This window comes from Pleurodeles waltl, chromosome 1_1, assembly GCF_031143425.1.
Source record: "Pleurodeles waltl isolate 20211129_DDA chromosome 1_1, aPleWal1.hap1.20221129, whole genome shotgun sequence".
NCBI classification, from domain to species: domain Eukaryota; kingdom Metazoa; phylum Chordata; class Amphibia; order Caudata; family Salamandridae; genus Pleurodeles; species Pleurodeles waltl.
In genome coordinates this window covers 196509950-196533402 of record NC_090436.1, presented here as the reverse complement: position 1 = coordinate 196533402, position 23453 = coordinate 196509950, and the positions used below count along the sequence as shown (strand labels likewise).

The following is a 23453-nucleotide window of genomic DNA, read 5'->3' as shown; positions in this document are numbered from 1 at the left end:
TTGAATACCTTGTTTGAGATTATAGTCCCAGCTGACCTATGGCTTGAGTGCAAGAGGGGTGTGGATTGGCCGACAGGGGACAAGATTACTGGAGCACCATCTTCTGAAGTAATGAGGTATTACCATAAAGTGATTGAGTTTTTGAAGCAGAAGGTGTCGCCGAAGGTGACCGATTGGCAGAAAATTGATTGAACGTCACAGGAGGGCAAAGAGTCGATACATGCTTACTATGAGAGGTTGCTGAAGGCATTCAAACACTACAGTGGTACTGAGGTCATAGAGCCGAAAGACATGAATCACCTTGTGTTCAGGTTTGTTGAAGGGTTGAGACCAGAGATTAGCCAGATGATTAAGAATCATTTGATCTGTTGGAAAGCAAAGCCGATTGATGAGGTGTTACAGTATGCAAAATACTGTAGTGATGAGATTGAGTTGAAGCAGAGAAAGCTGAAAGAAAAGGTGATGGGGATGCAAATTAAGGCAGCTCAGGCAGGGATGCAAGGAAATGGAGTAAAGCAGGTGGTACAACAACAACCTCAAGGAAATGGAATGTTTCAGACGCAACAAAGAGGCAGAGGTCGAGGAGGTTTAGTGAACCGTGGTCCAGATTTGAAAACCGTTGTGGTTCAAAATGATGTGCAAGAGATGAAAAAGGTGTTACCATGTAACGCGTGTGGGGCGTGGGACACTGGAAGCGGGAGTGCCCAATGATGGTGCAGGATGGTGCTGTTCAACAAAGCAATGATGTCGGTACATTTCAAAATGTGAGGGGTCCAAGAATGAGGGATCAAAATCCGAACTTCCAGAATAACATGGTGCAGATGCAGGGTCTCCAGCCTATGCAACAAATGCAAATGCCACGTGTTCAACCAGCACAGATGCAGCAGGTACAACAGCAGATTCCCATGGTACCTAGACAGCAAATGCAGTTACCGCTGGCTCCAATGGGACAGCAACAGGTGATGCTTCCTCAACAGGTCACAGGTCAAACAATGAGTCAAAATGATACAGTACAACAGTTCCCATTGCATGGAGAGGATGGAATAAACGATGAATGGTCGGATGATTGTTCAGATAGTGAGGAGTGCAGGCTTTCAGCGTCCCTAGAAGTAGATCAGAGGGGACCTTATGTTCAGGGAAAGGTGATGGGTCATAAGGTTTCATTCCTAGTTGAAAAAGGAGCTACACGCTCTACAGTCAGAAGTGCAGAGGTTCCGAAATTGCCACTTTCGGGTTGTACCATAAGGGTGGTAGGAGTAGCAAATCAGCTCCTGACGAATCCGATTACAGATCCAGTCCAAGTTGAGATAGGTACCTTCCACGGATTACATAGATTTGTAGTCTGTGAATCCCCTTATCCCTACTGGGAAGAGACTTACTGTGTAGACGAGGTGTTCAATTACCTGTTATAATGGAGGGATTGAGGTGCAGACAAACAGTGATGATGAAGGGGACGATGGTCAGATCTCAGAGACGGAGACCGGGACCGCAAATGAGGACTTTGTGTTTTGGGGCATTTCCTGTTGCGGGCACTAGGCCTACCCACACAAGTGAGGTATCATTTTTATCGGGAGGCTTGGGGGAATGCTAGGTGGAAGGAAATTTGTGGTTCCTCTCAGATTCCAGAACTTTCTGTCACCGAAATGTGAGGAAAAAGTATTTTTTTAGCCACATTTTGAGGTTTGCAAAGGGTTCTGGGTAACAGAACCTGGTGAGAGCCCAACAAGTCACCCCAACTTGGATTACCCTAGGTCTCTAGTTTTCAAAAATGCACAGGTATGGTAGGTTTCCCTAGGTGCCGGCTGAGCTAGAGGCCAAAATCCACAGGTAGGCACTTTACAAAAAACACCTCTGTTTTCTTTGAGAAAATGTGATGTGTCCACTTTGTGTTTTGGGGCATTTCCTGTCGCGGGCACTAGGCCTACCCACACAAGTGAGGTACCATTTTTATCGAGAGACTTGGGGGAACGCTGGGTGGAAGGAAATTTGTGGCTCCTCTCAGTTTAAAAAACTCTCTGTCACCGAAATGTGAGGAAAAAGTGCTTTTTTTGCCAAAGTTTGAGGTTTGCAAAGGATTCTGGGTAACAGAACATGGTGAGAGCCCCACAAGTCACCCCATCCTGGATTCCCCTAGGTCTCTAGTTTTCAAAAATTCACAGGTTTGGTAGGTTTCCCTAGGTGCCGGCTGAGCTAGAGGCCATAATCCACAGGTAGGCACTTTGCAAAAAACACCTCTATTTTCTGTGGAAAAATGTGATGTGTCCACGTTGTGTTTTGGGGCATTTCCTGTCACGGGCACTAGGCCTACCCACACAAGTGAGGTATCATTTTTATCAGGAAACTTGGGGGAACGCTGGGTGGAAGGAAATTTGTGGCTCCTCTCAGATTCCAGAACTTTCTGTCACAGAAATATGAGGAAAAAGTGTTTTTTTAGCCACATTTTGAGGTTTGCAAAAGGTTCTGGGTAACAGAACCTGGTGAGAGCCCGACAAGTCACCCCATCTTGGATTCCCCTAGGTCTCTAGTTTTCAAAAATGCACAGGTATGGTAGGTTTCCCTAGGTGCCGGCTGAGCTAGAGGCCAAAATCCACAGGTAGGCACTTTGCAAAAAACACCTCTGTTTTCTTTGAGAAAATGTGATGTATCCACTTTGTGTTTTGGGGCATTTCCTGTCGCGGGCACTAGGCCTACCCACACAAGTGAGGTATCATTTTTATCAGGAGACTTGGGGGAACGCTGGGTGGAAGGAAATTTGTGGCTCCTCTCAGATTCCAGAACTTTCTGTCACAGAAATGTGAGGAAAAAGTGTTTTTTTAGCCACATTTTGAGGTTTGCAAAGGGTTCTGGGTAACATAACCTGGTGAGAGCCCGACAAGTCACCCCATCATGGATTCCCCTAGGTCTCTAGTTTTCAAAAATGCACAGGTATGGTAGGTTTCCTTAGGTGCCGGCTGAGCTAGAGGCCAAAATCCACAGGTAGGCACTTTGCAAAAAACACCTCTGTTTTCTTTGAGAAAATGTGATGTGTCCACTTTGTCTTTTGGGGCATTTCCTGTCGCGGGCACTAGGCCTACCCACACAAGTGAGGTATCATTTTTATCAGGAGACTTGGGGGAACGCTGGGTGGAAGAAAATTTGTGGCTCATCTCAGATTCCACAACTTTCTGTCACCGAAATGTGAGGAAAAAGTGTTTTTTTAGCCACATTTTGAGGTTTGCAAAGGATTCTGGGTAACAGAACCTGGTGAGAGCCCCACAAGTCACCCCATATTGGATTCCCCTAGGTCTCTACTTTTAAAAAATGCACAGGTTTGGTAGGTTTCCCCAGGTGCCGGCTGAGCTAGAGGCCAAAATCCACAGGGAGGCACTTTGCAAAAAACACCTCTGTTTTCTGTGAGAAAATGTGATGTGTCCACTTTGTGTTTTGGGGCATTTCCTGTCGCGGGCACTAGGCCTACCCACACAAGTGAGGTACCATTTTATCGGGAGACTTGGGGGAACGCTGGGTGGAAGAAAATTTGTGGCTCCTCTCAGATTCCACAACTTTCTGTCACCGAAATGTGAGGAAAAAGGGTTTTTTTAGCCACATTTTGAGGTTTGCAAAGGATTCTGGGTAAGTGAACCTGGTGAGAGCCCCACAAGTCACCCCATATTGGATTCCCCTAGGTCTCTACTTTTAAAAAATGCACAGGTTTGGTAGGTTTCCCCAGGTGCCGGCTGAGCTAGAGGCCAAAATCCACAGGGAGGCACTTTGCAAAAAACACCTCTGTTTTCTGTAGAAAAATGTAATGTGTCCTTGTTGTGTTTTGGAGCATTTCCTGTCACGGGCACTATGCCTACCCACACAAGTGAGGTACCATTTTTATCGGGAGACTTGGGGGAACGCTGGGTAGAAGGACATTTTTGGCTTCTCTCAGATTCCAGAACTCTCTGTTACCGAAATGTGAGGAAAAAGTGTTTTTTTAGCCAAAGTTTGAGGTTTGCAAAGGATTCTGGGTAACAGAACCTGGTAAGAGCCCCACAGGTCACCCTGTCCTGGATTCCCCTAGGTCTCTAGTTTCAAACAATGCACAGGTTTGGTAGGTTTCCCTAGGTGCCGGCTGAGCTAGAGGCCAAAATCCACAGGTAGGCACTTTGCAAAAAACACCTCTGTTTTCTGTGGAAAAATGTGATGTGTCAACGTTGTGTTTTGGGGCATTTCCTGTCGCGGGCACTAGGCCTACCCACACAAGTGAGGTACCATTTTTATTGGGAGACTTGGGGGAACACAGAATAGCAAAACAAGTGATATTGCCCCTTGTCTTTCTCTACATTTTTTCCTTCCAAATATAAGACAGTGTGTAAAAAAGACGTCTATTTGAGAAATGCCCTGCAATTCACATGCTAGTATGGGCATCCCAGAATTCAGAGATGTGCAAATAACCACTGCTCCTCAACACCTTATCTTGTGCCCAGTTTGGAAATACAATGGTTTTTCATGATACCTATTTCTGACTCTTTATATTTCAGCAAATGAATTGCTGTATACCCGGTATAGAATGAAAACCCACTGCATGGTGCACCTCATTTATTGGCTCTGGGTGCCTAGGGTTCTTGGTGAACCTACAAGCCCTATGTATCCCCGCATCCTGAAGAGTCCAGCGGATGTAACAGTATATTGCTTTCAAAAATCTGACATTGCAGGAAAAAGTTACAGAGTAACACGTAGAGACAATTGGCTGTTTTTTTCACCTCAATTTCAATATTTTTTTATTTAAGTTGTTATTTTCTGCAGGAAACCCTTGTAGGATCTACACAAATTACCCATTGCTGAATTCAGAATTTTGTCTACTTTTCAGAAATGTTTAGCATTGGTTTCACACCCATTTCTGTCACTGACTGGAAAAATCGTAAAAATAAGGTATGTCCCAGTAAGATGCCAAAATTGTGTTGAAAAATTGGGTTTTCTGATTCAAGTCTGCCTGTTCCTGAAAGCTGGGAAGCTGGTGATTTTGGCACTGCAAACCCTTTGTTGATGCCATTTTCAGAGAAAAAAACACAAGCCTTTGTCTGCAGCCCTTTTTTCCCATTTTGTTTTAAAAAACGAAATTTTCACTGTATTTTGGCTAATTACTTGGCCTCCTTCAGGGGAACCCACAAAGTCTGGGTACCTCTTGAATCCCTATGATGTTGGAAAAAAAGGACGCAAATTTGGCGTGGGTAGCCTTAGCCTACACATTGGCAAGAACATATTTTCACTCAGGAGACACTAAGCATGTTACTGTGTGGACAGACCTAAAAAGGCACCTAAGTATACCTGTAGGCCAGAGAGTTTATAATTTAAAACCCCATACTACTGTATTTTTCACACATTTTCAACTATAAAGCCCCCTCCCATGGTATTTGTTATGGATTTCACAATGTAACATGACTTTCTATTCTATGGTATCTGGCAAGGCATTCACAAGGTAAATCCGTTTCCTATGCTATTTCAGAAATCCAGTTCAGGTGGTCCAAAGGCAGGCTAAAGTTACTAGCCCCAATTGCGTCAATGGGGGTCATTCATGTCTGGTTTCCTGCATCTTCCTTACTACAGACCTTCAAAGTGGGGACCGAGTGCCAATTTTAGCACTTGTTTTTAAATATAAATAGGCAGAGCACCCCTGGCCTGACTCAGTGAGGTGCAATATGATCAGAATCAAAAACATAAAATATCAACATTTAAAGAATCAAAATCCAAGCGGTGCTTTGTCTTTAAAAAGGAAAAGTAATTTAATACAGATAAATACATTCTTTAATCAGCATGACAACTATTTACAATGCTGCTATTGAAATTACAAACGGGAATGCATCATATACGTATTTTGCAGATTAACCAGAATGCAAATCACTTGCCTCAAAGAAATATTATAGGTGGCAACCACCATTATTTGTGAGGTAGCATTTGAGAATTTGTGCATCAGCAAGTTCGAATCGTATAACCCAGCAAAGGTCATATATGGACCAATGAGAAAATATTAGGCGTTTCACAATCGAAAGGGTAAATCTACATGCTTTGTCAAGTCATTCACAATTTGAAATAAGGGTCTGTCTGTCTTTGTCACCAGGTTTAAAAATTAAAACAGCAAGCCTATTAATTTTAACATAAACATGGCCATAGCTGCTTGCTAAAGAAATCCATGAAACATTTTAAGCAGATTCAAAGTTTACATTGACATGAATATTAGCTCTCCTACTGGAGACTCCAAACATTTATTGGGGCTTGACCTAAAGAAACATATATGTATGAAATCAAATTCTATTGCCTTTGTCACAAGCTTGACAATATAAAACCCAGTTCTATTGTATCTGTCAAATAATTCTACTGTATACCCTCTTCTTGTGGTGTTTGTCATGTCATATAAAGCCCCTTTCTACAGCATTTGTCAGAGGAAAGCCCCTGCCTATGGTGCATGGCAAAGAGTTTAAAAAGTAAAAACACTCCTACTGTATTTGTCATTAAGTTCACAATGTAAAGACACTTTGTATGTTTTGTGGCATAACAGCTCAATGTTAAGCTTCTTCCTGTGATAGTTATCATAGTTCACAATGTGAAACCACTTTCTACTGTAATGGACATGAAGTTCCTCAATGCAAAGCCCCTACCTACTGTGTTTGACCTTGAGTCTGCAGTAACAATATTACTATTAATTATGAGCAATTAAACCACTTCTTAGGTGAGCTAACAAGTATGTTTAATCAAATATTTTTGAGAAGAACAACAAATGGGATTAACATGAGCCACAGCTCTTACTTGGTGCTACTTTCTACAGCTCTTATTCTGGGGCTCGCATAAGCTCTCACAGACAGTGCTACTTTCTACAGCTCTTATTCTGGGGCTCGCATAAGCTCTCACAGACAGCTGCTAATCCAGTCCTAAAAATCAACAAAATTCCCAATATAACAGAGTTTATTAGGGGTAACCAAAACCTTTGTTACCTAGGGTGGTCTATGGGAATCCAAGGTTATATTTGGCAACTTGTGAAAGTCATTGGCTGAGCTGCCATGTTGCACTCAATCCATTAGACATGCCTCGTTGTGTTTTTAGCAGAGACAACTATTAGCTGCCATGTTGCACTCAATCCATTAGACATGCCTCACTGTGTTTTTAGCAGAGACAACTATTAGTAAGAGTGCAAAAATGTTCAGTGCGTCAAGCAAAATATCATTTTGCCACTGTAGCACTTGCACCTTGGAGAAGTGTGGCTCAATGGTTAGAGCAGCAGACCCTTATGCAGAGGTCTGGCCCTGGACCAGGGTTCAATTCCTGCCTTGGTGGGTCTTTGGCTAAATTTCCTCAGACCTGACGATTCTCACCTTGGTGTCAATGTAACCATGGGTCCCACTCTGTAACTCTGGGCAATAACTTGCTTAATCTCCACAACAGCTCCAACAGCACTGGGATGCCTGGCTTCACCTTGGGGGTGCCCTGGAGTGGGCACTTCACAGGGAAAGCCGGGAAGGGTTCCACAGCTGTATGTGTACAGCGCCAAGAAGCCTGATTTACAGAGTAAAAGTGCGCAATACAAGTATGAAGTTTACAGTTTTTACACCTTCACTAAAAAAACAGAAGTTTATGTTTTTCAGTCTTCATTAGTCCTTTGATGTCATCTCATGATAGCACCTAAATGTTTGTCTATATTGAGCTAGTACTTGATTTTATATCTCTTTCTGAACTAAAAGTGACACCCACAAGTACTTGCGTATAACAACCTTGTCTTTTGAGCATCACCAACAGTCCATTGCAAACCATTTTGACCCCTGGATTGGACCAACCATTTGGCTCCCTGTCTTCCTGTTTAGCAGCATACATTTTCTAGATTCTGTAAAACCCAGCCCAGAATATGGCTTTCCAGACTTCCTGGCACTAAGGACTTTGGCCAACTCGAGACAAAAAGCCAATCAGACAGCAACAACCCATCAACCCTCTGAGTAATCATTTAGTGATATGTGCTTCATGTAACTATAAATCTGATGGGATAGTTAGTGAAATCCAAACCCTCTCTAATTAGGAAAGGGCACCTTCAAGAACACTAGGAAACAATGGATATATTTTAAAGATTTATTTCAAAATTATAATTCTATCCTCTTGCACAATATGAATTGTAACTACAATAGAAATAAACAGAATGGTACCTGAAACATTTTCCAAAGCTCTGAAAAAACAAAAAAATACATATTGGCAGTAGTAGCCACCCTTATTCTTTTATTGACTAAGCTAAACTTAGCACTAAAATAATAGGTTAGTTTGAATTTGAGAGATGGTTTATGCCCGCATAACCATTTGAACATTAATGCTTTATTCTGCTGTTCTCCTCTACTGGGCTGATAAGCTCAGCATGTGGAAGCTAAATGCCTCCTGTTTACGTTCAGCAAAAGTAGGTGATGTGATTCTACATGGTCTGTCTAGTATGGGTCAGCAGGCCCAAAGTTCCTCTCTACACCTTCAAACCCTGTGCTTAGCCTATGTAACATTATTTAATTATTGTTGAACCTTTCCGGATAAACAATTAGCAGAAAGTTAAAGTGGCCAGATGCCCATTTACTTATTTTTATTGCTACTGTGTTCTTTCAGCAGCAATAATAAACAAGAAGCTTAGTAAACAGTTTTCAATGAAACCTTAATCAGAACTCATCAACTATTATTTAAAACATACCAGTCAACGCTGATTAGTGTGAACATAATCAAGCAACTTGATTTTTTATATTTATTATGTTTGTATTTTTAGGAGTAAATAGAAGGAAAGCTGTAGATATGTAAATATCTCCAACAGTCTGTATATGAGATGCAACTTCAGACAAATTAAAGTCTACATTGGAGAGTGGGTGGATGAAAGAGGAATGAAGCCTATTATAATGTTGCAGAGAAAAAAATGACAAAATAAATGTGTATTCTGTATGAATCACTCACATTCACATCTAAGTGATTAACATGTTTAACCTTAAAGGGGGTTACTTAGAAGGAAAAAATATGTTAATCCTATCGAGAATCCTAGCAACAAACAAAGGTCAACACAAAAGAGAAGACTGAACCTTGAGATTAAACAAAGACATCTCCACCGACATTCTAATGCTTGAACTCATCTTTCAACTTATTAAATCCATGTCCCATGCAACACCATTCTAAACAACTTCAACACTTTTTTGGAAAACTAAGTGGACATCCAAGCCCCAATTAAAACATGCAAGTGCAAACCAAAACCTTCAGTACTCTAGTACCCAAACACCTGCTGAGAAGAAACGATTCATCCACAGACAAGAAAAAAATAGAACTCCTGATGACTTGATGCTACTGATGTCCTTCCACACAACATGCAACCAGCTCATCACATCTGCCAAAGCAAAGTACAATACCAATGCCATCAATGAAGCCATGTACGAAAGCAGAAAGTTTTGAAGACAGTTACCAACTGTATCTAACCCCTGCCAGACCCACCTACTCCTCACTACACAGAGAAGTGCAATGCCATCAACCTTTTCTTCAATTAAAAAATACAGATGATTCAACAGCACATCGACAGCACCAAGCCTGCTTCACCTAGTACACCCATTCCTTCCTCTGGAATCCCACAAGAATCAACCTTCCTTTGCAGATCTCACTGATAAATGCAACTCCCTCAAATCCACTTTTTATGAAAATGATGTCCTACATTTGACCTTAATCAAAGCTCCATCTGGGTATTCTCTTTCACCATTACCCAGCATTCTCAATGACTCACTCATTCAAGGCCAAATTCTTCCACTACTAAAGAAACCTGCACTAGACCTTCATTAACTTCAACAATAGCCCATCATTCACCTATCATTCATCAATATTCCTCAGCAAGATCAATGAAAAAGCAGTGTATATTCAACACCAAGATCACATCAATGATAACTAGCTTGGCCTATGATGACTCTCCAGCATGGAGATTGCTAACGTACACAACGTAGAAAGGACAATGCCCTCATGCCCACAGATGAAGATGACTTCTGCCTCCGGATATTGTTGGTCCTCTCAGTTGCCTTTGACACATTCAACCATCCCACCCTCAAACACACTCTGGAGTCTCAAATGTGACTCAGCAGCAATGTCCTTCACTTCTTCTAATCCTACCTTTCCAATGGACACTAGCTTATTTACATGGGCACCTCCAGGTCTCAAAACAATTCCATGACAAGTAGAGTCCCCCAAGGACCCATACTGTCTCCTATCATTCTCAACCTCTACATGGAGCTGCTTTGTGCTATACTCAAACATAAAATCAACCTTCACCAATGTCAAACACAACCCTTATTGAACGTTTTCTCTGCTTCAGACATCAAAAGCCTTAAATAGAGCTTGTGGATCATCCTGGCCAGGATGTCTAGCACCTACGTGTAGCTCAACGCCACCAAGTTGGAATTCCAGTTATTTGCCATGAGCAACAAAGAAGAATAACTACAAATCTGGTACAAAAACATGTCTTCGAACACAGACTATCACTGAATGTCGAGTCACTTGGGTTCACCATGGACACCAAGGTCACCCTTAAAGGAATACATTGCCAAAAACAAAGGCTGACTTCTACCAGCTCTCTCTTTTAAAGGTAGTGAAATAATGTATTCCAGTAAGTGACTCCAGAACTGCTGTTCAAGCCCTCATACTCTTGTATTTTGATGATAGTAATGTCCTGCTCCATGACCTCTCACAAACGACACTGGCACTGCGTAAGGGCATCCTTCATGCTGCAGCATGTCTCATCCAGGGCCAGAAGAAATACAAACACATCACCTCCATTGTGATGGAAATAAACTGTCTTCTCTTGCCAGCCCACAGCATCTTTAAAACCAGCTGCATCATTTACAAAGCCATCATGACCATCACAAGCTCACTATCTCAGGTGGTTTTCAGCATATCCACAGCAGGGACAGCAGCAGACTGCAGACTAAGAAGCATAAAAAAGAAAAAAAAAAAGAAAGAAGGCCTTTTCCCTCTAAACTCTCAGTATCTGGAAGAACATCTCCATATCCATGCCGAATGCCCCAGCACTGCCCCAAATTTAGAAAAGTGTTGAAGACTCACTTCTTTGAAGAACAATACATAACAAATCATGAATCATCCACTACCCAGCTACCTCTGCTATCACTTGCTAATTCAGTGCTTATCTTTGACCCTGTACAGATTTCTTCTATCGTTTGTGTAGGTTTGGCCATTATAAATACCATATACATACATGAGTAATTTTCAAGCCTATGCAGAACGAAGAAACCCCCAATTCTATTGTAATAAAAATGCAATTTGTTCAGATTCGATCGATTTTTTTAGGGGCTAAAAAATTCTGGTAAAAAAAGATAGTTTCCGTTTACGTGAGTGTTTAAATACATTTTTCATTTTAAGAAGTAATGGGGCCTTTACTTTAGAGGGGGATAGCTATCAACCCGGACCATATGAATATGGAGAACAAAGAATTTTAGCATTTACGAGATTGTAATATTTGTAATATCAATTCCTCCTTCACTGATGGTCGAGTCTCATACTACATCAATTGTGCAGCACTAGCATTGAGTCATGAACTTTGAACTTTAACCTTTCATTTACTGTGTTTGTTTATTGCTGGATTCTGGCATTATAAAATGTATAATGGGTGCTACACCCAGGTTCCATTCGCATGAATCCTGTAAACCTTTCCTTTTCCTGGTCTAATAGTATTATGATGCGGCAGTATCTATCATCCAATAATCTAACGTCAGTCACGATAGAGTTGTAATTGATTTACTCTGCTGCTTGAATACAGTTACCTTCCGGATCAAGTATTCGGTAGCTGCTTAAAATCCAGTTACTTTATTTTTTCTAAAGTGAGTTTGCTCTAATTTAATTAAATTGCTATACAAAGGAAACATAAAGAGATAAATAATTTTGGTTAACGAGAATATGATTATTGCAAGCGACCCACACAAACACCAGAGAAGGATCGGGATGGATTTAAAATCCTAGTGCATAAATCTAAAGGTTTTCCAAGTTTTACTCTTTTCGACAGCCAACATGTATCTATATGTTTATTTTGAATAGCTGTAGTTTGTCCTACAATGTAGGCTCAACCCTCTGATGTTACCGCTCTGATTGTAATGAGACTGTACTTGCAACGTTTTAGAAATGTGATTATTTCGCAACCTGAAAATGTAAACTTGTAGCTTTGCCGAGTTACGGTTGTAAAATTACAGCTCCGCAACTCCTTAGCATGCAAAGCCACAAGCATCCATCTCCCCTGCTCTGAGAGCCCTATGCTTATTACCAGTTGCCATAAGATGCGCTTTCCAGCTATTTTGGATTACACACAAAGCAATACCTGGCAAAAGATGACCTTTCATCAGGAAGAAAAACAACAAATACAAGAAAGATACCTACCCTCAAGAATGGGTCCCCTCCTAAACATCCTTACATACAAGAAAAAACAGGTAGAAGAGCAGCCAAAGTATAGACCCACACACATAAGATCCACTGACAACCACCTTTGCTTCAGAAGATTAGTCAGGAGCGGGCTCTTCCCCACATGCCAACTATTCTTACAACACAGCAGTAAATTTTGACATGACAGACTATACTTCTCACTGTATAGAGATGAAGTTGTTGTTATACATGTGTCATTGTACATTGAAATAAGTGCCCTTTTTTAAGCAGATACATTTATATAAGGGAAACATTATAGTATGCTACAGGATACGTGTGTATATCAGACACCGTCATAATTGCTGCTACTAGGTGCATATAGGTGCATAAATAGAGAAGTTTATGCCTGTTACTAAAACTTCAAGGAATTTCATAAAAAATTTACATATTTCACCACAAGCTAATTATGCATATCAGACCATATAAATATTGCTGCCTCCATGCACAAACGCGTATTTGTATAGAGAGGATTTCTCCACTCAATAAAACCTTACCAAGTGTCATGTGCATATTTGTATGTATAAGTTAATTTTAGTTTTTTGTTATTGAAAAATCATTCTTTCAGCCTTTGTCCCATCACTATCTCTGACTCATCCCAAACATTTCTGACTACTATGAACCTTTAAACATCCTTCTCAAACTTCCACCTCTTTCTCTGTCGCCACCCAACTAAAAGGCGTACTCAACCACTGCTTACAAAATTCTAATACTAATTCCCCTTTAAAACCTATTTTTCATAATTCTATCCCTACTCTAAACTCAATTAAACAAATTAAATCAATGTGGTGTTTTGGCTGTAAATGTAACAGCATTTCTTGAAATCTCTGAGTAAACAAGACAATAACCTAAAACAAAGTAGAACAACTAAAACAACAAAACACAGCACAACAGTGAACATATATCACAACGCTACAATTACAGCACTACACAACAATGGCACAATGCATTAATGTGTTAAACAACCACAACAACTTAAAAATCAACATATCACCACTATACCAAAATGCTACGAAACAAGTATGCACTGATATCTTGTGGTATATTACTATCTCCATAAATTAGCCTTTCTTAATACAGTGCTGAAAGTTATTTGCAGCAATCACTGCCTTACTTACAGCCAAAGCGCTTAACAGTGCCAGACAGATTTTTTGTGACCTGGCCCCAGATTTAATTTGAACTAATCCTCTTTCTGATAATTAGGTTGTCCCTTCATAATAACAATTCACATTGGTAGGTACAAATGTTTTGCAACCAAAATGTGTTGGGATCTGGAGTTGAGAGCCTGGGCCCCGCACAATGCATCTGAAGGAGGCCCAGCATTCCCATTGCATTTCCCTGGTGCTTTGGCAGTGTGTCTCGCACTCTGTGCTGCTGCTTCCAGTGCGGAGAAAGAAGACAATGAGGGCAACGAGATGCGCACAAAGAGGTACTTGAGAGGGCTTGAAGGGGTGTGTACGGAGTTTTACAGAAGTGAACCCTCTATGCCTCTACCTCTCCTCCTGTGTTCTCCAGTGGTGGGCTCTCTTGACTTGCCCCTGTCAGCCTATCACATTGCTCGCTGTACCCCCCTCATACATTTAGTAGCATCCCAGTGAGATAAAATATGGAGTCTCTATAGCCTTTACAGACACAGCCTTTGGACTGCTCTAGGAGAAATTGGAGTCCATAAGTGAGAACCCATTTGTAGTTCAGTTATCCAAACTCACTCGATCAATACTGGATACACGGCACAGGTTACTTCCATTCAGACCACATACTACATGATGCATTTCCCAATATAAATTCTTGTAATGACTAGAAATCGTCATATCATTTGATATACATGATTATTTGAAATGCCTTGAGAAAGCCCTAAGTGTACTCACCATAGGAGGCAAAACACGTGTTGGCTGTGTCTGATTTGGAACGTATAAATAAATGATTGAATATTAAGCACAGTCTGCAAGTTTATTTAATGAAAATTGGATATCATTGAACTGAACTACAAGTGGGTTCTCACTCTCTACTTGTTCTGACTTTTCTACATAAGGGGGTTTCTGGTCTATACCCCCCGTTTGAGTTCCCATGACCAATTCCTTTCAATCCTAAAAAGGCAATTACACAGGAAGAAAAAATCTGGACCATCGCTCTCTGAGGAGTCCTTAAGTGGTAGGGGTGAAGCATCGCTGAGTGCTAGGCACTGGTGGGCTCCCTTCTCTAGTGCAAGCAGGTGACAGTAGGTTAATGCAGCTTGCTTGGGTTGGTGGTGGCCTGCCCCACCTGACGCAGAACAGGGCATTACTTATACTGCATTGAATGCTGTTGAGGCACCAATTTATGAGCACATGAGTTCTTCCCCTTGCATTTGACTCTCTCAGTTTATTTGCACCCAATCCTTTGGTTTTAATTACCAGGGGTGGCTCCTTTGCTATAGCAAAGGAGTGTCGCCCCCCTGCACTTTTGTTTTATTTTTCATCTTCTGACTCAGCCAGCAGTACAGGGAGGGGTGGGGCTGGGTCACAGGAGGTAGGAGGGGTGGAGGGGAGAGTGCATGTAAGTGCGCATGTGTGTTTGGCTGGCAGATTTCTCACAGCCAGGCTGGAGCAACTGCCCAGACCCTAGGGAACTGTCTGAGCGGCAGTGACCACCGCTCAGACCAGCTGTTACAAAATTCTTAACAGGAGCCATGGGGGCACTCAACAAGGAAAATCGTAATCGCAAGGCAAAGATAGAGGCCACATTTAAAACTGTATCGACTCTAGTGGTGCTCCATAGTGCTAGCACCATTATTCTCAGTCCTGGAAATACCACTTAAAGGGTCTCACCAGAGTTTTGGGACAAAACCAATTAACTATAATGGGGGTATATACATAAATGTTTGTGCTATGGTTGCTCACGATTCAGTCACCCTCTTTTACCCCCCTCAGACTTCTGGCTCAACACCTAAGAAGAAACAAAAAGCACACCCAGCACAAGCCCAACCAATCCAACATCCATTAACTTCTGGACCCTCTAGAAATGCGTTTTTGATAAATTTGGACTTCCAGTCTTTCCAGGACGAGGTTATTGAGCAGTGCCGGGACATATTGTCAGCCTCTGAACAGTGCATAGAAAGTCAACTCTCCGTTATTCCAAGAAGAATCACCTCTGTAGAATCACCATAAGAGGCATGCGCCAGCCAATTGAGGTTCTCACCTAAAGCACAGCCATCAAAACCCTGTATGATGCCTAATATAACATCAGCTAGCTTGGGGCAAGCTAGCCTCTACGGTGGGAGTTCACTGGGCCTCCGATGGTGACCCTCGTCCTACTGCCCACCCTAGTACCCACTCTATTAATAGGTCCTTCCCTCCCCATATGAGGTTAGAAACTCAGACCTCACCAGACCAGGATCTAGGGGCCAGATGTATCAAAGGGTTTTACCCATTCTGTGTCTATGGGAAATTGTGTTCATACATATGGCTCTAGGTCTCCTCCCCACTGGGGCTGCATATGTCACCCAAGATCTACTACCCAAGACAGTCCCATATGTACCCCCTCTGGTTGAGGGCAACCAGGAAGCATGGAGGGAGCTTAAAACAGTTGTATACAGTGATTGAGGAGCACAATTGGCTTGACTAATGACATGTTTTATGACATGATTATGCTTAGACAGGTAAATTGGGTGGGCAGAGGGGAGACAACACATATGTGCAACTTTGCTGTAATAAATTTTTGCCACTCCTGCTTGGTTGCAAAGATTCTCTGCTTACTCTCTAATGTGTATAACTCATCCAAGTGTATTATTGTTGCACCCCTAGGTTATTTTTCCAGGCCGTCTGTGGGGACCTGTCACTATGAGTATCATGGCGTAACCCATGCCATCGCTAGACCTTGTATTCAAATAGATTATGATTGGAGAATGGGCAATTGATGTAAATGTCTTAGTGACCTGAACAACTTGGACTGACTCTGTTCACATGATATGAAATTTACAAGTGCCTCCTACTATGATGGCCCCACAGATTCGGTTCATCCTCATCACTTTAATGAGAATGGTCAATTAAAAATTAACACCCCCCCCTTGCCATCTCATACTTATGTGTCAATAAGCTCACCTAAGCATCCTAGCTCTATGGATATTTTGAGCACTTCTGGGGTCTTGTCATGGAACATAACTGGTCTGAATCAAAAATTAGTTATGGCAAGTTGGAGGGAATATGTTTCTAGGTTCCATGTATTCAGCTTTCAGGAGACCTGGGTGTTGCAGGTTTCCCATGTTGGCGGTTTCTCTGTCTATTTTTCACCAGTTATGCCTTCCCCCTTTAGTAGATCTAAGGGGGCAACATACATTTTAAACATCTTCCAAGGGAAACTAGTCACGTTCATCAACGATTCCACATATTTGCATGTACTTTTGTTTGCTTTGCAGGGAGAGTGGGATATTCTTTTAGTCTACCTGTACAGTAATTGCTTTGATTCCAAGAAAAGGCAGGTGGTTTTTGACTTAGACAATGCCATTTGAAAGATCCTTAAGGATCATCTGAAACCTCTGTGCATATTATCAGCCTCTGAACAGTGCATAGACAGTCAACTCTCCAATATTCCAAGAAGAATCACCTCTGTAGAATCACCATAAGAGGCATGTGTAAGCCAATTGAGGTTCTCACCTAAAGTGTTCCTTTAAAATACATTATTGTAACTGGACATTTAAACAAGTATGTGGTTTATCTAACACCAAAGGAGAGAACCTGACCCAATTTGTCAATGACAGATATGGGGATACTTTGAACAACTTCATGGTCAATTATAATATGACCATAGCAAATGATATAGGTTCAAAATCATCTCACCCCCTTCCCATGTTTGCAAGAAATTCTTGTTCCACTGCCAAAAATGTTATCTTAGTCTCAGAAAGCTTAAGCAAATTTGTACTCATCTTTGAGTTATATATATCACATGTCATAGCGATCACGCAGCCCTCATTTTGCAGGAGGGGCTGGCGGCCTTAATTAAAACCTGCCCCCAGCCAGGCATAAATTAGAACTTGGGTGGAAAAATGGATACACAATTAAATGGTCTAAGGTAAGCGCCCTCAATTTGTTCACAACAAGGAGAAGCAACAAGAGGTTTGTATCTGTCTAGACCCATCAGCAGGGGCTGACAAGATTAAACTGATAGATATATCAGCACAAATTAGGGAGTCTCTCACTAGACCTGCCAGATTCTCCCACCCAAAGCCTTGTGGCTGGATTGACACTGTATGTACAAAAGCCTACACTGCTCCACAAAAGGCCTTACACATTAGACCATGAGCTGTGGAGTCAATTAAAAAAGCCAGGGCACTCTACAAAAGCAGATTAAGGAGGAAGCTTGGACTTCTTTCCATTATGCCAGCCAAATTAAAGATAGCACAGCCTTTTTGAGAGTGGTAAATGCACCCTTCCTTAGTGATCCCTCAGGCCTGCCATAGAAACCCACATTCCAGCTCATACCTGGGTTGAGCACTTTAGCCAGATCGATAATAACCTTTCTACTTTAGAAGGGGCCTGGTTTGACAATAGAATGAGGGATAGCACTGAGGCAATTAGCCCAGCCTTGGTCTTTGAGCTCCCAGAGGTTTGTAGAGCATTGGCGGAAAAAATAGAACGGTAAGGCACCAGGTCCAGATGGGGTCGCACTTGATGCTTACTTAGATATTCCTGACTTTTGGGTCCCTTTCCTAATCAACATGTTCATTTTTGTGGCTAAGGTTGGCTCCACCCACATGGAACAGCTCTGTAATCATACCCATCTATAAAAAGGGGGATAAAGCTCATCACAAGAACTACAGACTGATTTCCTGTTGGACACACAGCTAAAGTTATGGGTCATATTCCCTTAAATAGATTGGAAGAATAGGCTGTTGAGAACAACATCCTATCCAATACCCAGTGTGGCTGTAAGAAAGGCCTAGGCACTGTTAGCCTAGTTATTGGTAAATATACACTTATTAAAAAGGGGCCATTGTACTTGTCCTTTATGGACCTGTCAGTCATCTTTGATTGTGTTATTCATTGAAAATTATGGGATATCATGTGTGAGATGGTAGATGATCAGGGTATCTTATCTTTTATAAGAGATCTTTACAAGGGAGCCTTAGCCAGTGTCTGATATGGTACAGACTGTGAATGCACAGACACTTTTATGATCCACAGATGCTTGAGACAAGGATGTGTCCTGGCCCTTTTTTAATGTCCCTTTATATAAATAAGGTATAGAATGTTTTAAAAGTTGAGAGCGAAGGTCACCCCATACTCTAGGGTGGTTCCTTTACCCATTTTACTGTATGCAGATGATGCGGTTTCAATAGCTACAATAGGGAGAGGACTTCAAACTTTATTTGACAATTTTACTGTATTTATGGATGGGTTACATCTGAGGGTGAACAAGTGCAAACAATTTACTATGCTCTGTGGTCCAGATTGACTAAAAAACCCACATTTTATCAATAACACCAAGATTATGTAGACCACATCCTTCTATCTGGGAGTTTGACTCGAAAAGAAAATAATTGGAAACCAATGCTCACAAGTAGGAAAGCTCTATTTGAGAAATCCATAAATGGTATACATGGTTTCTGCAAAAAACTGGGAATAAAACCACTAAAAAGATTTCTACGATCTATACTAGTAAATGCATGGCAATCGCAACATTGCGGAGTAGGCATTTGGAGTATCTCTAAAATAAAATCTCTGCAACAAGTGGAAAATAACTTTTTGAAAAATCTATTGGCATTGCCATGCAATTGCATTTATTCCATCTTTCATGTCGAATTGGCCATCCCTAATATTAAGGATAGAATTATGTTATCCCCCTCGTATAGTGGCACTCTGTTTGGGTAAGGGAAGAGACCTCTTTAAATAAGTTATTCTTAAATGATTGTCTTACAATCCACTCTAGATATCCCGTGGCTAGCTTATGTGAAGCAACCTTGTGTTGAGATAGGCCACCGGGGACTATTTGCCACACCTGTTTCTTGCACTTCTTGTAGTAAAGGTAAATTAAAACAGTTATTTTACGAAAAGGTGAGGCTGTCTTGAGATTTGGTTGACGGTCAAAAGCAGTTTGTGTGGTCCCATAATTTGGTCTGCGTGCGGAACAGCCTTCAACTGTACCTGTCCTATCTCCAAAATAGACAGCAACCCTTTGGGCTCACCAGGTTCCATTTTAATCCGCTTCCACCGATGGTCAGCTTCCCTCTAACTGTTTCGCACCATGCGACTTGAGCCCTTGCCCCTGTGACTAGAGGTCAGTTCAGTCGATGCACCATATTATGTGTTTCTCTTCCTTTTATCAAACTCCTAGGATGACATTTTTATTGCCTGTTCTTAAATACTGTAACTTTCACCATTGCAGACCTGCTCTTTTATATCTACAGCAACTGCATATCCCTTTCATATGTTGCACGGCCGCCTCTTTTATTTGGCATATACTAAACTGAGGAAAAATGTAACCTGTGACACTTAACTAGTCCGTATTTAGTACACAGTAGCACTTTGTCATATTTTATCAAATATATGTACTGTATATGTCGTATTCCTCTTAATCTTTGATTCCTTAGAAACACGATACTCTGTGTATTCAGTATTTACTAGATAACAGCACGTCGATGTGTTTTATCTAAATGTATGCACTGTATTTGTTGTACTGCGTTCAACCTTTTGTTTCTCAGAAATGTGGCGAATTTAGACAATTTTGACTTTGAGTGCTTTGTGTCTAATCAGCTGGGGAGTCATTGGTTGTTGCAGGTTTTGTTTGCAAGCATCTTACGTCGTGCAGCTCAACTACCTGCATCGGTGGCTTTTTTGCAACATTCGTTACCTGTCCCACACTTCTCTGTATACGGTGGGGGGGAGACTTCTGCAACAAATGCCTTACAAGATTAAATACAGGCAATCCAGGATGCTTGAATATCTTCCCATTTTTACATTTTCTGTGACGCTGGTTGTTTTTTATGTAGAAGAGATCTTATTACGCCACTCAAGCATATCTGCTTTTTATTTAGTTTTGGACCGACATTCACACAGCGTTTCACTAGTTCTGCCGTGCCAGAGAGAAGCCATGTAATGATGGATTTCTGCACTAGCAGCACGAAAATAGACAGCTCCATAGTTTAAGGAGTTTGTGTTCGAACATCACATTGTTGCAGAACTTGCGCTTCGCGGTGTGTCCTGTAAGGTGTTACCTGCACCTACCACAAAACATTTGCAGGCCCAACTTTAGATCTAGTAGGCACTGGGTACCTATGCTAGGATTCTATAAGATTGTGAATAGGGGAGGGAAGCCTGAAAATACAAATGTGTAAATGTAATCCGTTACAGTGCATGCCTTCATCACCCCTCCCCCCCTCACAACTCCCCCAAGGAGTGGATACATGTTTCCCTGGTGCACTCTTGCCATGTGGCCTTTCTATCCAGCCAGGCCCTTCTATGGAACCCCCGCCTTGCTTTAAGAATGGATCAGCCACGCATCCTGAGTTACCCCATGGGGTCTCTTGACCACCCCTACCCCCTGTTCCCTGTGTTGATGCCACCATCCTGAGGGTTCTGTGTTCATTCCATCACTCTGGTTGTGCAGGAGCTAGTGCAGTGGTACCATGGGCTACAAGGTGAACAAGAATTGCTTGAACAACATACCGCCATGAAGATCAGAGTAGGCCCTCTGAACGAGCATACGCTGGAATGGTATCAAGCACTTGCCTTCACAAAATAGTTCATTTGCTCAGCGCTGACCTTGCACATTCTCTAAGGAGGGCTTCCGTGTGCTTGCATGTAATGTCTGCAGAGACCTATTCTCCCAATATTATCATTGAGTTCTTGCTTTAAATCCCTCCAAACTTCAGTTCCAGTCAGAATCCTCAATTGAAAGGTGTCTTGAAGTGTGGGGAGGTAAAAACAGTCTCTATCAGTCACCAACAACGTGCTTTCTAGTTTTGCCTGCTGATGTCAGCCTGTGTTTTGATGTCCACTGTGATATCATTCACTGGATGGGCCCTTTAACAGCCACGCATGACACGAAATAGAATTGATGGTTGCAGTTAATCAGATTTATTTTATTAAGCGCTTATATCAATATTGGCATATGTTTCGCGAATGATGAGCAAAGTTTGAAGTATTACTTGCACATATTAGACTGAAATGTGTTTTCTCTTTTTCCCTCTATTAGAATGTCGGCTGTGATTATGAGATAAATTCCAATGCGACGGAAGATCGATGCGGTGTCTGCCTCGGGGATGGCTCGACGTGTCAGACGGTGCGCAGGACGTTCAATCAAAGTGAAGGATTCGGTACAAAGAATCTGATTTCTACTTCAAATCTTTTTTTTTTTTTAAATGTGACCAACCTGTAACCGGGGTAGAACAAACAACGTATTTTTTTTTTTTTAAATGATCATTACGTAAATCAACTAATTAAGATAAAAATGCAAAGTTGGGATATTTTCTAATTTCCGGGAGGTAACGCCTTTTTCATTAACATCTATTATTTAATTAAAATGTACTCTCTCAAATATTGAATCCCAGTAAAGAAAAATCACCTAGCCCTGCATAGTCAATAAATGCCATCAAATGCCTGTGCAGCACCTACTTCCCATCTTTGCTGTTATTTTCCACTACTCCTCACTTTCCGGCTTCTCTGAAAACTACTTCGATTCAAGAAGAGTTCAGTTTTGTAGAATAGAAGTGCTCCCCCTAGTGCAGAAACGAGGTAAAATTGTAGAACTTCATTCACGACGATTTGTAGGACACTGAATCGTAGCAGGAAACAAGTTATATCTGGTCCAACCTTTCAATTTTGAAAACAACGTTTTAAAATGTTTAAAAGATTTTTTTTAAAGTAAAAGAAGAAGAATATAATTCTTCTGAAACCTTACATTCTGGCGGCTTTTTGCCTTCTAAGGCAACGAACAAATGCTGCTGAAAATATTTATATTTGCATAAAAACAACAAGGTGTGGCAAACTTAGTTGATCGTATTTTCTCACTTTGTACCCCAAAAAACGAAAAAAACGGCTTTCTTTTATGGCCAAAGTATTGTTATCCACCATACACACGTGGTTTCTTGGTGAATTGAAAGTGTTTTCCATGAATGGCTACTTCGTGAGAAATGGCTAGTCACGTGGGGTAAGCAGATACTCCACAAACATAGAAGTAGGACGTGAGGGGTACAGAATAGTTTATATGCCAGTACCAGTTGCCGGGGGCCACAACACTGTCTGCGCATTCTGAGGGTGCTATAATATTGGCCTTAGCTCCCGAGCCGAGAACAATATCGTAGCACTGTTCCCGCCGGGGACCCCAGCAAGAACTGCATACTACAGTGTTCCCGCCGGTCAGCCCAGCAGAACATTGTAATATGCCCGGGGGGACGTCACCATCATTGAAGTGGTGTCCTCCCCTTGAGTATGGGAGTGCCTTGGTGGGGCCTCCAAACTCATAACGAGGCCCTTTGTGTCCTCCTTTGGACCACTTTGCTGTAGGAGCCGTTCTACAAACACCAGTGCGTCACACTGCACAAGGAAGGACTTTGCTGCAAGGATCAAGTGCTGCACTCTCAACGAAGCCAGCACTCACTCTCTAAATTGCAACGAAGATCAGTTACACATGCTTATTAAAATCACCACATTCAACCTGGGCCAACACCACAGGACCGAGAGAAGCCTGCCAGTGTGTCCCTAGCATTGCCTTAATGTTGGACCTGGCTTTTTGACAGGGTCATCCCCAAACTTTTTGCCTCCTTCCTCCTATTTTTTCTGACCTTTTGTTGTTGGCTTTGGCCTCTGGGCACTTTACCACTGCTAACCAGTGCTAAAGTGCATATGCTCTCTGTGTAAATGGTACTATTGACTGGTTTATCCATGATTGGCTATTTAATTTACTTATAAGTCCCTAGTAGAGTGCACTATATGTGCCTAGGGCCTGTAGATTAAATGCTGCTAGTGGGCCTGCAGCACTGGTTGTGCCACCCACTTCAGTAGCCCCTTAACCCTGTCTCAGGCCTGCCATTGCAAGGCCTGTGTCTGCAGTTTCAC

At 41.8% G+C, this 23453-nt stretch overlaps 1 protein-coding gene across 3 annotated transcripts in view; it reads left to right on the top strand.

Annotated features, from left to right (window-relative positions):
- Positions 1 to 23453, top strand: part of ADAMTS12 (ADAM metallopeptidase with thrombospondin type 1 motif 12) — a 3732731-nt gene that overhangs the window by 2426699 nt on the left and 1282579 nt on the right. For all 3 annotated transcript variants that reach the window (XM_069220543.1, XM_069220552.1, XM_069220534.1), the window contains one exon: positions 21592 to 21712. In XM_069220543.1, the coding sequence (XP_069076644.1) occupies positions 21592 to 21712 (121 nt within the window). The remainder of the gene's footprint in view (positions 1 to 21591; positions 21713 to 23453) is intronic.